Source organism: Macaca thibetana, chromosome 1 (genome assembly GCF_024542745.1).
Source record: "Macaca thibetana thibetana isolate TM-01 chromosome 1, ASM2454274v1, whole genome shotgun sequence".
Taxonomy (NCBI): domain Eukaryota; kingdom Metazoa; phylum Chordata; class Mammalia; order Primates; family Cercopithecidae; genus Macaca; species Macaca thibetana.
In genome coordinates, this window is record NC_065578.1 from 139,078,221 (window position 1) to 139,097,343 (window position 19,123).

Below are 19,123 nucleotides of genomic sequence, written 5' to 3' on the forward strand. Positions count from 1 at the left end.
AAAAAATTTCCTCCATATTTTAAAATCTTCAGTAAATCTAAAATTTTCTGAATATTCTTTTTAATTTTCTTTTTTGGTGATAGTCTCACTCTATTGCCCAGGCTGGAGTGTGATGGCCTAATCTCGGCTCACTGCAACCTCCACTTCCCAGGTTCAAGTGATCCTCCTGCCTCAGCCTCCTGAGTAGCTGGGACTACAGGCATGTGCTGCCACGCCTGGATAATTGTTTTTTTTTTTTTTGAGACGGAGATTCGCTATTGTTGCCCAAGCTGGAGTGCAATGGCACGATCTCAGCTCACCGCAACCTCCGCCTCCTGGGTACAAGCAATTCTCCTGCCTCAGCCTCCTGAGTAGCTGGGATTACAGGCTTGCACCACCATACCTGGCCAATTTTGTATTTTTAGTAGAGATGGGGTTTCTCCATGTTGGTCAGGCTGGTCTCAAACTCCCGACCTCAGGTGATCCACCTGCCTTGGCCTCCCAAAGTGCTGGGATTACAGGTGTGAGCCACTGCACCCGGCCCACGCCCAGTGAGCCGCCATGCCTGGCCTGAATATTCTTTATATGGCATGTTTGTTTGAATATGGTTATGTGCTGCATCATGAAGTTACGGTCAATGACAAACCATATATGAGGGTCATCCTGTAAGATTACAATGGAGTTGAAAAATTCCCATTGCCTAGTATTTACTACATTATACATAAGTCCTCATTTTAATGTTGATAGGTTCTTGAAAACTCCGACTTTAAGTTAGACATGTAATGAAACCAATTGTATCATAGGGTAATTAATATAAACAAGTGTTAAGTTCCTAAGGCACATTTCTGGTCACAAAAACCACCAAACCTCTAAATAAAGACCGAAAACACTTCTATTTAATTGATTAATTAATTAATTAATTATTTTTGAGATGTAGTCTTGCTCTGTTGCCCAGGCTGGAGAGCAGTGGCGTGATCTCAGCTCACTGAAACCTCTGCCTCCCCAGTTCAAGAGATTCTCCTGCCCCAGCCTCCCAGTAGCTGGGACTACAGGTGCCCGCCATCACACCCGGCTAATTTTAGTATTTATTTATTTATTTTTTTAGTAGAGATGGGGTTTCACCATATTGGCCAGGCTGGTCTTGAATGCCTAACCTCAAGTGATCCACCCAACTCAGCCTCCAAAAGTGCTGGGATTATAGGTGTGAGCCACCACGCCCGGCCCCTAAAACACTTCTAATATCAAACACTGAAATAAATGTGAACTATACATACATTTAAGAAAGATTAATAAAAACAAGATAATGCATCCAATTTTTGGTCAATCAGTGAGCTATGGCAATCATATGGTGGTGGGTTACATCAGGGAATACATGTTTGTAAAGCAAAAATTTTAAGGAGCACCTCCTACCAACATGCAGTTCAGAAACAATAACAAATATGGAAGGCTTTTTGTTTTTTTTTTTTTGAGATGGAATCTTGCTTTGTCATCAGGCTGGAGTGCAGTGGCGTGATCTCAGCTCACTGCAACCCCTACCTCCCAGGTTCAAGCGAGTCTCCTGCCTCAGTCTCCCAAGCAGCTGGGACTACAGGCGTGAACTCCCAGGCCAATTTTTGTATTTTTTAGTAGAGATGGGGTTTCACCATGTTGGCCAGGATGGTCCCGATCTCTTGACCTTGTGATCCGCCCACCTTGGCCTCCCAAAGTGCTGAAATTACAGGTGTGAGTTGCTGCGCCCAGTCTTTTTTGTTTTTTTGAGACAGGGTCTTTGCCCTGTTGCCCAGGCTGCAGTGTAGTGGCATGACCACGGCTCATTGCAGCCCTGACCTCCTGGACTCAAACGATCCTCTCACCTCAGCCTCCTGTGTAGCTGGGACCATAGGTGTGCGCCACCATGCCTGGCTAATTTTTTTTTCTGTAGAGACGAGGTCTCCCTATGTTGCTCAGGCTGGTCTTGAACTCCTGGTCTCAAGCGATCCTCCTATCTTGGCCTCCCAAAGTGCTGGGATTACAAGCATGAATCACCACACCTGGTCCATTCATTCATTCATTCCTTTTTTTTTTGAGACATAGTTTCATTGCCCCAGGCTGGAGTACAGCAGCACAACCTCAGCTCACTGCAACCTCCACTTCCAGGTTCAAGTGGTTCTTGTGCGTCAACCTCCCAAGTAGCTGGGATTACAGGTGTACGCCACCACGCCCGGCTAAATTTTGTATTTCTAGTAGAGATGGGGTTTCACTGTCTCTACTGGCCAGGCTGGTCTCAAACTCCTTACCTCAAGTGATCCACCTGCCTCAGCCTCCGGAAATGCTGGGATTACAGTGCAGTGTGAGCCACCACGCCTGGCTATTCATTCATTTTTCAATCTGCTTATTCTAATTCAGGGTTGCAGGTGGCTGGAGCCCATCCTGGCAGCTCAGGGCACCAGGTGGTTATGCACCCTGGCCAGGATGCCATCTCACTGCAGACCGCCCTCACACCCACACTCAGACTGGGACCACTAAGACATGCCAATGAACCTAACAGGCACGGCTCTTGAGATGTCGGAGGAAATCAGAGTGCCCAGAGAAAACTCATGCAGATATATGGAGAATGTACAAATTCAACAGACAGTGGCCCTGGCCAGGAACTGATTTTTTTTTCTTTTTCTTTTTTTTTTGAGACAGAGTCTCTGTTGCCCAGGCTGGAGTGCAGTGGCGCGATGTTGGCTCATTGCAACCTCCGTCTCCCGGGTTCCGCACGACTGCACCCGGTTAATATATGTATTTTTTAGCTGGGACTATAGGCCTGCACCACTGCACACTTGCTTGGTTGCTTATTTATTTAAGACAGAGTCTCATTCTGTTATTTACTTATTTATTTATTTCAGAGTCTCTGTCCCCCAGGCTGGAATTCAGTGGCACAATTATTTATTTATGATAGAGTCTCTTTCTGTCCCCCAGGCTGGAATTCAGTGGCACAATCTTGGCTCACTGCAACCTCCACCTCCTAGGTTGAAGCAATTCTCGTGCCTCAGCCTCCCGAGTGGCTGGGATTATGAGCGCGCACCACCATGCCCGGCTACTTTTTGTATTTCTAGTAGAGACAGGGTTTCACCATGTTGCCCAGGCTGATTCCAACTCTTCAGCACAGGCAATCCACCTGCCTTGGTCTCCCGAAGTGCTAGGATTACAGGCGCGAGCCACTGTGCCTGGCAATTTTTTTTTTTTTTTTGAGACGGAGTCTCACTCTGTCACCCAGGCTGGAGTGCAGTGGCCAGATCTCAGCTCACTGCAAGCTCCGCCTCCCAGGTTCACGCCATTCTCCTGCCTCAGCCTCCCGAGTAGCTGGGACTACAGGCGCCCGCGACCTCGCCCGGCTAGTTTTTTGTATTTTTTTGTAGAGACGGGGTTTCACTGTGTTAGCCAGAATGGTCTCGATCTCCTGACCTCGTGATCCACCCGTCTCAGCCTCCCAAAGTGCTGGGATTACAGGCTTGAGCCACCGCGCCCGGCTAATTTTTTATTTTTAGTAGAGACAGGGTTTCACCAAGTTGGCCAGGCTGGTCTCAAACTCCTACCTCAAGTGATCCACCTGCCTCAGCCTCCCAAAGTGCTGGGATCACAGGCGTGAGCCACCGAGCCCAGCCTGATTTTTTTTCCCTCATCAATATTATAACGAAACGACATTTAAGCTACGTGTTATTACAAAGAAGTCAAAAACTTAAAACTTAAAGAACTCCTAAGCTCAAGTGATCCTCCCACCTTGGCCTAGGTGTTGGGATTGATTACAGGCATGAGCCACCACGCCTGCCCCCAATTTTTTTTTTTTTTTTTTTTTGAGGCAGAGTCTTCTCTGTCACCCAAGCTGGAGTGCAGTGGCACAATCTCAGCTCAATGCAACTTCCGCCTCCTGGATTCAAGTGATTCTCCCACCTCAGCCTCCTGAGTAGCTGGGACTACAGGTGCACACCACCATGCCTGGCTAATTTTTGCATTTTTAGCAGCGACTGGGTTTTGCCATGTTGGCCAGGTTGGTCTCAAACTCCTGACCTCAGGTTATCCGCCTGCCTCAGTCTCCCAAAGTGCTGGGATTACAGGCCTGAACCACAATGCCAGGCCCCAAAAATTAAAAAAGTAAATAAATAAATGTAATATGTCTGTAGTCCCAGGTACTTAGGAGGTTGAGGTGGGAGGATCATCTTGAGTCTGGGAGGTAATGACTACAGTGAACTGTGGTCATGCCACTGCACTCTAGCCTAGGTGATACAGCAAGACCCAGTATCAAAAAAGAAAAAAAAATTAATGTAGCCTCAGTATGCAGTGTTTACAAAGTGTACGGTAATGTCCTAGGCTTTCACATTCACTCACCACTCACACATTGACTTACCCAGAGAAACTGAGTTCCATCATAAGTGCCCTATACAGGTATACCATTTTTTTTTTTACTCTACTTTTACTGTACCTTTTCTATGTTTAGATATACAAATATGATTGTGTTACAATTGCCTACAATATTCAGTACAGTAATATGCTATACAGGTTTGCAGTTCAGAAGCAATAGGCTATACCATATAGCCTATGTGTATAAAAACCATCTAGGTTTGTGTAAATACACTCCATGATGTTCACATGACAAAGTGACCTAACAATGCATTTCTTGGGATGGATCCTCTTTGCTAAATGATGCATGACTGTATCTTTTTTTCCTGCTATGTCTCACCCAGGCTGGAGTGCAATGGATTGATCTCGGCTCACTGCAGCCTCTGCCTCCCAGGTTCAAGCAATTCTCCTATCTCAGCCTCCTCTGAGTAGGTGGGACTACAGGCATTTGTCACTACACATGGCTAATTTTGCATTTTTAGTAGAGAAAGGGTTTCACCATGTTGGCCAGGCTGGCGTATCTTTTCTTATTTTTCAGAATAATTTTTTTTTTTGAGACAGAGTCTCACTCTGTTGCCCAGGCTGGAGTACAGTGGCATGATCTCGGCTCACTGCAACCTCCACCTCCCAGGTTCAAGTGATTCTCCTGCCTCAGCCTTCTGAGTAGCTGGAATTATAGGCACATGCCACCATGCCTGGCTAGTTTTTTGTATTTTTAGTAGAGATGGGGTTTCACCAAGTTGGCCAGGCTGGTCTACAACTCTTGATCTCAGGTGATCCGCCCACCTCAGCCTCCCAAAATGCTGGGATTACAGGAGTGAGCAATCCTGCCTGGCCTGTTATATTCTCTTTAATATGAAAACAGACTTTTTTTTTTCTTTAAAGGCTCATGGCTGTATATATTTATTTTGGGACAAGCATAGTAAAAGGAGAAATGTTCCCAACTACTCTTGATTTTTAAGAGTGTCTCCACATTGGCTGGGTGCGGTGGCTCACGCCTGTAATCCCAGCACTTTGGGAGGCCGAGACGGGCGGATCACAAGGTCAGGAGATCAAGACCATCCTGGCTAACACGGTGAAACCTCGTCTCTACTAAAAAAATACAAAATAACTAGCCGGGCGTGGTGGTGGGCATCTGTAGTCCCAACTACTCAGGAGGCTGAGGCAGGAGAATGGCGTGAACCTGGGAGGCGGAGCTTGCAGTGAGCAGAGATCGCGCCACTGCACTCCAGCCTGGGCGACAGCGAGACCAGTCAAAAAAAAAAAAAAAAAAAAAAGAGTATCTCCACGTTAAAATCAACTTCAAAAGAAACAAAAACAACATTCTGTAAGCATTAAACTTAAATGGAAGCATATCCCTCAAAATAATTGACCTATGTTCTTCAAAAATGTGAAATCAAGTGACACAAAGAGAGCTTAGGGAATTGTTCCAGATATAAGAAGATTAGAGTCCATGCATGGTTCTGGATTACATTCTGTATTAACAAAAAAAATTGATAGGAAGAGTATTATTGGAATATGTGATGAAACTTGAGTATGAACTGTCAACTACATAACAGTATTACATCAGTGTTACAATTTTCTGATTTTGCTCTCTGTACTATGGTTAAGTAAGAGTATCCTAGCTTTTAGGAAATACAATGAAATATTTAGGAACTAAGGAGCACAGTGTCTCCAACTTATTTTCAAGTGGTTCAGGAAAAAAAAGTATTTACATTTTATTTTCTTGAGACAGGATCTTGCTCTGCCACCCAGGACTGGAGTGCAGTGGAATGATCATAGTTCATTGCAGCCTTGACTGCCCAGGCTCAAGCAATCGTCCCACCTCAGCCGCCCAAGTAGCTCGGACTACAGGTGCATGCCACCACACCCAGCTAACTAATTTTTTTTTGTAGAGACAGGGGTCTTACTTTGCAGCCCAGGTTGGTCTTGAACTCCTTGTGGCTTCAAGCCATCTGCTCGTCTCAGCCTCCCAAAGTATTAGAATTACAGGCATGAGCCACCATGCCTGGCCAAAAAGTATGTATGTATGCATGTACGTATGTATTTGAGACGAAGTCTCATTCTGTCACCAGGCTGGAGTAGTGGCGCAATCTCAGTTCACTGCAACCTCCGCCTCCTGGGTTCAAGTGATTCTCCTGCCTCAGCCTCCCAAGTGGCTGGGACTACAGGTGCGTGCCACCATGTCCAGCTAATTTTACTTTATTTTATTTTTTTTTGAGATAGAGTCTTGCTCTGTCACCCAGGCTGGAGTGCAGTGGCGCAATCTCGGCTCACTGCAAGCTCTGCCTCCCAGGTTCACACCATTCTCCTGCCTCATCCTCCCAAGTAGCTGGGACTACAGGCGCCTGCTACTACGCCCGGCTAATATTTTGTATTTTTAGTAGAGACGGGGTTTCACCGTGTTAACCAGGATGGTCTCCATCTCCTGACCTCGTGATCCACCTGCCTCGGCCTCCCAAAGTGCTGGGATTACAGGCGTGAGGCATCGCACCTGGCCCATGCCCAGCTAATTTTTGTATTTTTAGTAGAGACGGGGTTTCACAATGTTGGCCAGGCTGGTCTCGATCTCTTGATCTTGTGATCTACTCGCCTCGGCCTCCCAAAGTGCTGGGATCACAGGCGGCAGCCACGGTGCCTGGCCAAAATGTATTTATAAAGAGAAAATAAAAGCAAACAGGATGAAAGGTAAATAACTGCTGGATATGCAAATAAGCTATATGGGAGTTCCTTGTACCAGTCTTGTAATTTTTGTGTAAACTTGAAATTACAAGAAAGCAAAAATTTACACACGAAAAGAGGAATTAAAACCACCAGTTTTCTTTCCCAGAACAATAAATACAAGCCAATAATGCCCAATATATAGATTTTTATGTCTGTTCAGGGAAATATAGCTTCATGGCCTTACATAGTCAATTATACTCTAAAACCCCTAATTCTTGGGGACCACTGTGTTTCAATAAGAACAAAAGGTTTACCAGGGCTACTAGGGACAGTTAAGAGCAGAGACTGGGAAGGGTGCAGTGGCTCACACCTGTACTCCCAGCACTTTGGGAGGCTGAGGCAGGCGGGTCATGAGGTCAGGAGATCGAGGCCATCCTGGCTAACAAGGTGAAACCCTGTCTCTATTAAAAATACAAGAAAACTTAGCTGGGCATGGTGGCATGCGCCTGTAGTCCCAGCTACTTGGGAGGCTGAGGCAGGAGAATTGCTTGAACCCAGGAGGCGGAGGCTGCAGTAAGCCGAGACTCCAGCCTGGACGACAGAGACAGACTCCATCTCAAAACAAAACAAAACAAAACAAAAAAGAGCAGAGACTATGCTGCTCAGTATGGGGGCTCACACCTGTAATCCCAGCACTTTGGGAGGCTGAGGTGGGTGGATTGCTTGAGTCTAGGCGTTTAAGACAGCCTGGGCAACATGGTGAGACCCTGTCTCTAAAAATATTTTTAAAAAATATAAATAAAACAGAAGAGCAGAGACTATCCACATCTTTTTTCATTATCTCTATGAACGGTTGGTTGCTCAATGCTCACATATAGTTGTGCTTCAGTATATGTGAACTGCTGATACTAACATGAGTTTACTGTAAAAAGTGTAACTTCCATGTGTTAGACAGAAGATTTGAGAAATGTATAAGGAGTAAGCCAACATTCTATAACATCTTAGTTCTGAGAGAAGATAAAGAGAATATCAATGTGGTAGTTAGGGTTGGCCAACTATGCCCCTATTTAGCCTATGCCTGGTTTTGTAAATAAAGTTTTACTGGAACACAGGCATAAGCATTCATTTACCACACATTGCATGCAGCTGTTTCTCAGAATTGCATAGCTGTGACAGAGAGCACAAGGCTCACAAGGCCAAAAATATTTATGATCTGGCCTTTTACCAAAAAAAAGTTTGCTGGTCCCTGTCCTAGGTAATAGCAAACTTGTAACCTGTCTAAATTCTTTGTGCGTGTGTGGCAGGGTCTCACTCTATAGCCTAGGCTGGAAGGCAGTGGCACGACCTCGGCTCACTGCAACCTCCACCTCCCGGGTTCAAGCGATTCTCCTGCCTCAGCCTCCTAAGTAACCGGGACTACAGGTTCATGACATCACGGCCAGCTAATTTTTGTATTTTTAGTAGAGATAGGGTTTCACCATGTTGGCTAGGATGGTCTTGATCTCTTGACCTCAAGATCCGTCCACCTCGGCCTCCCAAAGTGCTGGGATTACAGGTGTGGGCCACCGCGCCCGGCCCCAACTTTTACTTTAAAGGTCCAAAATTCTGGTACATATTTGGCTATCTAATTTAAACTATAATGCTGCTACTACTCAGATTCACTAAAGTGAATAAAATGCTTACTGTAGACCTAAAGTTGGACAAAATGAATGTAGTCTATATAAAACTACAAAAGTTGGTTTTCTTAATAAAGTATAAAAGCTTCCGTGGCCAGGAACAGTGGCTCACACCTGTAATCCCAGCACTGTGGGAGGATAAGGCAGGCGGATCACTTGAGGTCAGGAGTTTTGAGGCCAGCCTGGCCAACATGGTGAAACTCCACCTCTACTAAAAATACAAAAATTACCTGGGTGTGGGGTGTACACATGTAGTCTCAGCAACTCAAGAGGCTGAGACATGAGAATCGCCTAAACCTGGGTGGGTGGCAGAGGTTGCAGTGAGCTGAGACTGTGCCACTGGACTCCAGCCTGGGCAACAGAGCGAGACTCCATCTCAAAAACAAAAACGCTTCTGAACTTTTTTTTTGGAGACAGAGTCTTGCTCTGTCGCCCAGATTGGAGTGCAGTGGTGTGATCTCGGCTCACTGCAAGCTCTGCCTCCTAGGTTCATGCCATTCTCCTGCCTCAGCCTCCCGAGTAGCTGGGACTACAGGCGCCTGCCACCAGGCCCAGCTAATTTTGTTTTTGTATTTTTAGTAGAGACAGGGTTTCACCATGTTAGCCAGGATGGTCTCGATCTCCTGACCTCGTGATCCACCCGCCTCAGCCTCCCAAAGTGCTGGGATTACACGTGTGAGCTACTGCACCCGGCCTAGACTTTTAAGTATATCCGAGAAGCAAGATCTCAGGGAAAACAAGAACAACTTATCATAAACACCATATATTAAATGAAGATTATATGTTAGACTGAAAATTTTGTATAATGTTCTTACTTCAGCATGTGGAAACTAAATGCCACATCCTTATTTTTTGCAGACAGGATGTGAAAAGTTTAAGCATGAGAAGTACAAAAAAGGGAACACTCCTGTACCGGGAGGCAGAGGTTGCTATTAGCCGAGATTGCCCCACTGCACTCCAGCCTGGGTGATGCAGCAAGACTCCGACTCAAAAAAAAAAAAAAAAAAAAAAGAAGTCAACAAGTGGTTTCCAAAAAATGACAGGACTCAAGTGAATTTAACATTGTTTGTTTGTTTGTTTTTGAGACGGAGTCTTGCTTTGTTGCCAGGCTGGAGTGCAGTGGCGTGATTCGGCTCACTGCAACCTCCAACTCCCTGGTTCAAGCGATTCTTCTGCCTCAGATGCCTGAGTAGCTGGGATTACAGGCACGTGCCACCATGCTCAGCTAATTTTCGTATTTTTAGTAGAGATGGGGTTTCACCATGTTGGCCAGCATGGTCTCGATCTCCTGACCTTGTGATCTACCTGCCTCGGCCTCCCAAAGGGTGGGGATTACAGGTGTGAGCCACTGCGCCTGGCAACATTATTTATTTAGACTGTAAAGATCACCATTCCAAACACATGAGCCTGATCAACTAGCACAGAAATTGGTAACTTTTTGTGTACAGGCCAGATACTAAATTTTTCTTTTCTTTCTTTTTTTTTCTTGGGGCAGTCTTGCTCTGTTGCCCAGGCTGGAGTGCAGTGGTGTGATCTTGGCTCACTGCAACCTCCGCCTCCCGGGTTCAAGGGATTCTCGTGCCTCAGCCTCATAAGTATCTGGGATTAGAGGTTCGAGTCACTACAACCAGCCTGGATCCTAAATATTTTAATCTTTGTAGGCCACATGAACTCTGTCACAAACTATTCAACTCTGTTACTTAACAACTGACTGAACTCTCTTCGAAGTTATGATAACTGTGAGATGTTTCTTAAACATTCATGTTTCTAACAATGAGATATGCAATAAAAACTATGATGCTATATGAAACAAGCTAAGTTCAAAGAACTTCTCAGGAACACTTAAAAGTTAAGGCCTTTAAGTCAGATTCAGAAAAATCTGGCATAAGAATCACTCTGAAGTATCTAACTGGTCACCCTCTTACAGCACCCTGTAAAAAGCATTAGTAGGTAATGTGCTGGTATGCAACAAGATCTTTAAAAGAAAATGTGGATAATGCAAAGAAAGCAAGATATACCAAAAACATTTCAAATACAATTATAAGAAATGTGATTCCCCCAAAAATAAATGTCAAAGAAAACTAAAAATGGACAAAGTACATATTAAATATTGCCAATGTAAATTATCTTTGGAAATAAAAAGAGAACATTCAAATTTTACTAGATATTAATTATTTCCAACCATGTTAAGGGAACCTTTTGCTAGCATCAACCAAGTAGCAAAATGACCTTTAATTATATCTCTACCACTTCCATATAAAAAGATACAGACATACCTCAATTTATACTTAATTCAAGGAGCAGGGTACTACTGAAGGTGTAAGTAGTGTGTTGAATGTTGGAGTTTTTATTAACTTAGTAATGGTAATATGCTACAATATATTTATTTCTATGTTAAACAGGACTGCTATTTAGTTCTGGGAATATTGGTAAATAGCAATTGTTTATTCTTGTCAAATCTGAAAGTTTATAAAGTTGTCTTTATGAAACATTTCTCAAAAAAAACAAAAACCAGCTTGTCCCTCCTATTCTACCTCCCCAAAATTTTAAGTCTTGAAGGCAGGGACAATATGTATGTTGTTCATTGTGTATCTCTGGTATCATAAGAAACAGTAAAACCTCAAATTTTATTCTTGAGTATGAACTCTTAACAAACTTCTCTAAATAATATTAGGGTTTCAACTGTCTATTTCATAATTAGAATTTTAAATATAAAGATCACATAAATGATACATATTTATATTGATAACTGTACAGAAGCCAAATTCATTAGTAGAAACTCATTCAGAGAAGTAGAAACAATTCTAACATTTCTAAAATTAAAAATTCATAACTTTATAATAAGTTTATGTAGGGCAGTCCAGCTGTTCTAGGCAAGCAATTCTATTTTACCTTTCCTGGGATGAAGCAACAGAGATTGGAATCCACATATTTCATGAAAGTCATATTTAATAGTGACAGCCTTGTTTCAACAGCAGCAAGAATGTCTGCATGACGAGCTAATGAATGGTTTCTCCTTTCTGACTCTCTCCTATAATAATAATAATAATAAAAGCAAGGCAACCATTAAAGCAGTATTGTGGACTAAAATATTAAGCAATCAAGATAGTTTAATGAAACACTTTTTTACATGTTAATTTAGAAATCTACAATTGGGTCATAATTTAACTGTAATGATGAATGAATCACGATGCCTAGAAATCTTTACCAAGGACTGGTACTCACTGACAAAATATTTGAAAACAAACAAAAAAACCCCCAAATTATATATACATATTTTTTAATTAGGTTTTTTGGGGCCGGGCTTGGAGGTTCACGCCTGTAATTCCAGCACTTTAGGAGGCTGAGGCAGGTGGATCACCTGAGGTCAGGAGTTTGAGACCAGGCTGGGCAACATGGTGAAACCCCATCTCTACTAAAAATACAAAAATTAGTCAGGCGTGATGGTGCACTCCTATAGTCCCAGCTACTAGGGAGGCTGAGGCAGGAGACTCGCTTGAATCTGGGAGGAGGAGGTTGTAGTGAGCCAAGACCACACCACTGCACTCCAGCCTGGGCGACAGAGCAAGACACCATCTCAAAAAAAAAAAAAAAAAAAAAAAAAAAAGGTTTTTTTGGTTATCAAATCTAATGGCTATTAGAACCAGAGAAATTAGATAAATGGATGGATTACACATAGAAATATAGGCAGGAGTCTATATGCTTTTGACCATAAAATTTAACTCCTTTAAACTTTTTAACAATTTGAGAAATAACTCATCCATAATAAAATTATCTTAAAGAGGACAATTTAGTGGTGTTTAGTATAGTCACAGGATTGTACAACTATCACCACTATCTAATTTCAGAATATTTTCATCACCACAGAATGAACTCCTGGAACCATCATCAGCCACTCCCATTCTCCCAGTCCCTGGCAATACTAATCTACTTTCTGTTTCTCTGGATCCACCTATTCTGAAAATTTCAGATAAATGGAATCATAAAGTGGCCTTATGTTTCTGGCTTCTTTCATTCAGCATAGTTTTCAAGGTTCGTTCTTGTTGTAGCATGTACCTTTTTATTGCCCAGTAACATTCCATCATACAGATATATCATCACTTTGTTTACTCATCAGCTGACAGACACTTGGGTTGTCTCCACTTTTTGGCTATTATGAATAATGCTGCTAAAAACGTCGTGTACAAGTTTTTGTGCAAACATTATGTTTTCATTTCTTTTGGGTACTTATGTAGGAATGAAATTGGTGGCTCAGACAATAACTCTCTGTTTAACTTTTTGAGAACAGCCCAACTGTTTTCTTTCTTTTTTTTTTTTTTTGAGACCAAGTCTCACTGTGTTGCCCAGGCTGGAATGCAATGGCACGATCTCGGCTCACTGCAACCTCTGCCTCCCGGGTTCAAGCAATTCTCCTGCCTCAGCCTCCTGAGAAGCTGGGATTATAGGCACTCAACATCATGCCTGGCTAATTTTCAAATATTTGTAGAGACACAGTTTCACTATGTTGCCCAGGCTGGTCTTGAACTCCTGACCTCAGGTGATCCACCTGCCTTGGCCAAAGTGCTGGGATTACAGGCGTGAGCCATCACATCCGGCCTGAGAACAGCCACACTGTTTTCTAAAGTGACTGCACCATTTTACATTCCCAACATTGATATATGAAGGTTCCAATTTGTCACATCCTCCCCAACATTTTTCCATTGTAGTCATCCTAGTGGATATAAAGCACTAGTGGATATAAACCTCGTAGTGGTTTTGATTTGCATTCCCCTGATGACTAATGATGTTGAGCACCTTTCATGTGCTTGTTGGCTATTACTTATCTTCTTTGGAGAAGTGTCTATTCAAATCCTTTGCCCTTTTTTTTGGAGACAGAGTCTCGCTCTGTCACCAAGGCTGGAGTGCAGTGGTGCGACCTCGGCTCACTGCAACCTCCGCCTTCCGGGTTCAAGCGATTCTCCTGCCTCAGCCTCCGAGTAGCTAGGATTACAGGCGCCCGCCACCACGCGCAGGTAGTTTTGTAGTTTTAGTAGAGACAGGGTTTTACCATGCTGGCCAGGCTGGTCTTGAACTCCTGATCTCAGGTGATCCACCACCTCGCACCTGGCCCCTTTACCCTTTTTTAAACTGGGTTGTCTTTTTATTGTTGAGTTGTAAGAGTTCCTTATACAATCTGGATCCACGATTTGCGCATGTTTTCTCTCATTTTGTGGGGTGTCTTTTCATTTCCTTAATGGTGTGTTTTGAGCCACAAAAGTTTGAAATTTTAAGTCCAATTTGCCTAATTTTTTCTTTTGCTACTTGTGCTTTTGGTGTCACTGCCTAATCCAAGTTCATGAAGGCTTATTACTATGTTTTCTTCTAAGGGTTATATATAGTGCTGACATTTACACTTAGGTCTATGATCCCTTTTGAGTTAACTTTGATATACAGTATGAGGAAGAGGTCTAACTTCATTCATTTTCATGAAGAAAACTAGTTGTCCCAGCATCATTTGTTGAAAACACTACTCTTACCGCATTGAATTATCGTGACATTCTTGTTAAAATCAACTGATTAAAAATACAACGTTTGTTATCCAGACTCTTGCCTCTATTTCTTTGATCTACAGTTCTATCCTTATGCCAGTGCCATACTGTTTTGATTACTATAGCTTTGTACTAAGTTTTGAAAGTGGGAAGTGTTAGTCCTCCAATACTCCTCTCCTTTTTCAAAATTGCTTTGGTTATTGTCACACTCTTGTATTTCCACAGGAATTTTAGGATCAGTGTATCAAGTTTTGGAGAAAAAAAAAAAGACAGCTGGAATTTTTGATAGGGGTTACAAAAAAAAAAGAAGTCAAGAAACAAACAAAACATATTGTACCTTATTGTCAACCCTTATCACACTGAATGTGTAGATCAGTCTGGAGAGTATTGTCATCTTAACAATATGAAGTCTTCGAATCCATGAACACAGAATGCCCTTCCACTTATTTAAGTCTTCTTTAATTTCTTTCAATGGTGTTTGTAGTTTTTAGCATACAAGTCTTGTGTTTTTGTTATATGTATTACTAAGTATTCTATTCTTTTTGAAACTATGATCCAATGTCTTGAACTTCCTTTTTGGATTGCTCATTGCTAGTGTATATAAATATAATTGATTTCTGTATATTTTTATATCCCATATCCTTGCTGAACTGGTTTACTAGCTTTAACAATCAATTAGCGTACTCCTTATCCACAAGATCATATCATCTGTGAACACAAGAGTTCTACTTCTTCTTTTCCCATTTGGATGCCTTATATTTCACTTTCTTGCCTATTTTCTCTGGCTAGAACCTCCAGTAAAATGTTGATCAGAAACGGTGAGAATGGACAAACCACTGCAGAAATCACATTGTGATCTTTGTAACCTTTGCTATAAAAACTTGGAAAGCAATATATAAACCACGAGACTGAAAAAAAGAAGTCAAGAAACAAAACCAGCTGTATATCATTGTCATTGCCACCCACAACATACCTTGGGAGTTGTGCTTTAACTTGTTTCTGACATAGATTATGGTACCTCTCCACTTTAAGAAATCCCTGATTCAACATTCTCTGGCAGACCAAGTCCATTCTTTTACAAACCTACAGGGAGAAAAAAGAATAACAAAAATCAATAACCAAATTAATAACAGACAATTAACAGAGACTCATAACTGATGGCTTAAAGCTCTCTGTATCCTACTATTGTTCCTCAGTTTGCTGTATGTACCTTTTTTTTTTTTTTTGAGACAGTCTCACTTTGTTGCTTAGGCTGGAGTGCACTGGCGTGATCTCAGCTCAGTGCAATCTCCGTCTCCCAGGTTCAAGTGATTCTGCAGCAACTGAGTCATCAACCTAAGGTTAATTCTCACCATATGGGGTAGATGTTGCAGTACAAGATATGGATGATTAGGAGCTGTCTTATGCTTCCTTCCATCTCATCCAAGCACAAATGATCAACAAATGTTTGTTGAAACGAAATGCTGATGAAACTCTTGATGTAAGTTGTTTTCTCCTGAGAACACAGGGCTGACAAAAATTCTGGCAAACTGGGTTGAAGCTCGAGAAGGCTTTAATATTCTAATAATAAAACCAGATATTTAAAGCACAATAAACTTTAAGTACAAAGTAATTTCTTTTTTTTTTTTTTTTTTTGAGACAGAGTCTTGCTGTGTCGCCCAGGCTTGAGTGCAGTGGCACAATGCTGGCTCACTGCAAACTCCCCCTTCCGGGTTCATGCCATTCTCCTGTCTCAGCCTCTTGAGCTGGGACTACAGGCGCCCGCCACCACGCCCAGCTAATTTTTTATATTTTCAGTAGAGACGGGGTTTCACCGCATTAGCCAGGATGGTCTCGATCTCCGGACCTTGTGATTTGCCAGCCTCAGCCTCCCAAAGTGCTGGGATTAAAGGTGTGAGCCACCGCGCCCGGCCAGTAATTTCTAATAAGTAATGTTTGTTTGTTTTTCAGACAGAGTTTCACTCTGTCACCCAGGTTAAAGTGCAGTGGCATGATCTTGGTTCACTGCAACCTCCGTCTCCCAGGTTCAAGTGATTCTCCTGCCTCAGCCTCCTGAGTAGCTGGGATTACAGTTATGCACCACCACGCCCAGCAAATTTTTGCATTCTAAGTAGAGATGGGGTTTCACCATGTTGGCCAGGCTGATCTTGAACTCCTGGCCTCAGGTGATCCGCCCACCTTGGCCTCCCAAAGTGTGGGGATTACAGGTGTGAGCCACCCTGCCTGGCCAATATGTTAAAATACAGTAGAATCTATTTCTAACTAAACTAAACCAGTTATCAGTATTTGTTCAATGTCTACTGAAAAAAAACAAAGACATAAACCCAGTACATATCAACATATGTAACTGCTTTTAATGAAAAGTAACTTTTTTCTAAAACAAAACATTTAGTGATTAGCCTTATTTTACATTTCTGCAAGGCTTTTTGATATGTGGTTTAATATAACACAGGTCAACTTTCATACCTGTCTCTGCATTCAATCAATTGAGGTATTCTTACCTCAGAAAATTCCGGAAAATACAAGAACACACAAGTGCACGTTTCATTAGCTATCAGTGTGATGCCATCATGTCATCAAATGTCACGTGGCTACTGGAAAACTCCATGTATAATTGTGGAAAAAATGAGCATGCCAAACATAAATAAAACCTTAGTACTATATAAAAAAAAATACTTTAGAACTTATGGACCCTGTGACAGGATCTTGGAAACCTCTCTGGGGTTTCTGGACAACACTTTGAGAACCAGTGCTCCAATCCTGAAAAATCACATGACCACAAACACCAGCACTGAACTTCATGTGGGGGAAAAAAAAAACTTTTTTTTTTTTTTTTTTTTTTTTTGAGACGGAGTCTCGCTCTGTAGCCCAGGCTGGAGTGCAGTGGCCGGATCTCAGCTCACTGCAAGCTCCGCCTCCCGGGTTCACGCCATTCTCCGGCCTCAGCCTCCCGAGTAGCTGGGACTACAGGCGCCCGCCACCTCGCCCAGCTAGTTTTTTTTGTATTTCTTAGTAGAGACGGGGTTTCACCGTGTTAGCCAGGATGGTCTCGATCTCCTGACCTCGTGATCCGCCCATCTCGGCCTCCCAAAGTGCTGGGATTACAGGCTTGAGCCACCGCGCCCGGTCAAAAAACTTTTATTATGTTATTGAAGGAAAGAAAATGGAGTGTCTATGTGTGTGAAATGAGGGCAACAAGGCTAACTTCTCAACTTATTAGGAAGTTAACAGACAATATCAAATAGAAGAAAATCAGCCAAAAGACTTGAAAGTGGTGCCTCTGGGGAATAAAAACTGGGGACTATAAAAACTATGTTTTGTTGTTAAAACTATTTGATATTTTATTTTACTTATTTATTTATTTTTAGAGGGAGTCTCACTCTGTTGCCCAGGCTGGAGTGCAGTGGCGTGATCTTGGCTCACTGCCACCTCCATCTCCTGGGTTCAAGCGATTCTCCTGCTTCAGCCTCCCAAGTAGCTGAGATTACAGATGCCACCACACCTGGCTAATTTTTCCTATTTTTAGTAGAGACAGGGCTTCACCATGTTGGTTAGCCTAGTCTTGAACTCCTGACCTCAAGTGATCTCCCTGCCTTGGCCTCCAGAAGTGCTGGGATCACAGGCGTTGAGCATTGCACCCAGCCTATTTGATACATTAAATCATCAGATGAGTCGATAGTGGACTTAAAAATAAACTGAGGTACCCTGTAACACAACCTTGTAGAAAAACACTTCTGGTCTCTGTAGACTCCACAACCTTGTTGATAATTTCTGAGAGAAATAATTTTTATCAGCAATATATTTACAAAGAGAAAAATTAAAGTCAATTACTGCTGTAACAATTTTCAAGGTTCAGTCAAAATTATTTTACCAGTTTTGCTGCACTGGATCTAGCTAACTTCTAGGGTTTAGATATCTTTCAATAACCTATAAACTCAAATGAATATGAGTGCTGACTAGCATAAGTATTTAAGTACTGACTGGATGATGAGAGTAAGAATAAATAACCAGACAGGCCCAACTAAGGAAGATTTCACATGACAGAAGATTTGAATCAGGCTTTGAAGGAGGAGAGAGCAAAGACTGCTAAGTTAGATGTAACGGTGTATGCAAGGGCACAAAGTCTAGAATGAACAAACCGTTAGTGAGCAAACTACTTCCGAAGATATGTGAGATGTGTGGGCCAAACTGACAGGAATAAAATTTCCCATGTTTTGAGTTGAGAAATCAGGTAAGTAACTTTAAAAAGGGAATGAATGGCCAGGAGCAGTGGCTCACGCCTGTAATCCCAGCACTTTGGGAGAGAGGTGGGTAGATCACTTGAGGTAAGCAGTTCCAGACCAGCCTGTCCAACATGATGAACCCCCATACATAAATTAGCTAGGTGTGGTGGCAGGCGCCTGTAATTCCAGCTACTTGGGAGGCTGAGGCAGGAGAATCGCTTGAACCAGGAAGGTGGAGGTTGCAGTGGGCTGAGATCGCACCAATGCACTCCAGTCTGGATGACAGAACGAGACTCCGTGTCAGGAAAAAAAAAAAAAAAAAAGAATGACCACCCTTCTGCAGAAGTTGGACTTAATACATAAAAAAGAAGAAAAGAAAAGAAAAGAAAAGAAAAACACTACCCATCTTTTTGGTTATTTTCTGCAAGCACTATCTTACCAGGACTAAAGAGATGGTTCTGGAAATTTCACTGGAGATAGTGAAATAAATGTACATGAACCCCAAATGAAGTGAAAGACAAGAAAAAAAAGGCCTATAAACGGCGCCTCAACTGACATTTATAATTAAAAGCTGATAAAAAGATTAGAGAATAGGAGGTCACAAAGACAAATTAGAATAACAATACACAAGCCAACATCAAAAATATTTTAAGCATAGCCAGGTGCAGAGGCATGGGCCTTTAGTTCCAGC

The 19,123-nt window shown here is 42.4% G+C and overlaps 3 protein-coding genes across 3 annotated transcripts in view; all 3 read right to left on the reverse strand.

Moving 5' to 3' along the window:
• Positions 1–19,123, reverse strand: part of CNIH4 (cornichon family AMPA receptor auxiliary protein 4) — a 728,363-nt gene that overhangs the window by 236,650 nt on the left and 472,590 nt on the right. The window lies entirely within an intron of this gene.
• Positions 1–19,123, reverse strand: part of DEGS1 (delta 4-desaturase, sphingolipid 1) — a 347,277-nt gene that overhangs the window by 42,364 nt on the left and 285,790 nt on the right. The window lies entirely within an intron of this gene.
• Positions 1–19,123, reverse strand: part of FBXO28 (F-box protein 28) — a 43,568-nt gene that overhangs the window by 15,883 nt on the left and 8,562 nt on the right. The window contains exons 2-3 of the mRNA XM_050760757.1: positions 15,183–15,292; positions 11,574–11,712 (exon numbers count right to left, since the gene is read on the reverse strand). Of these exons, the coding sequence (XP_050616714.1) occupies positions 11,574–11,712; positions 15,183–15,292 (249 nt within the window). The remainder of the gene's footprint in view (positions 1–11,573; positions 11,713–15,182; positions 15,293–19,123) is intronic.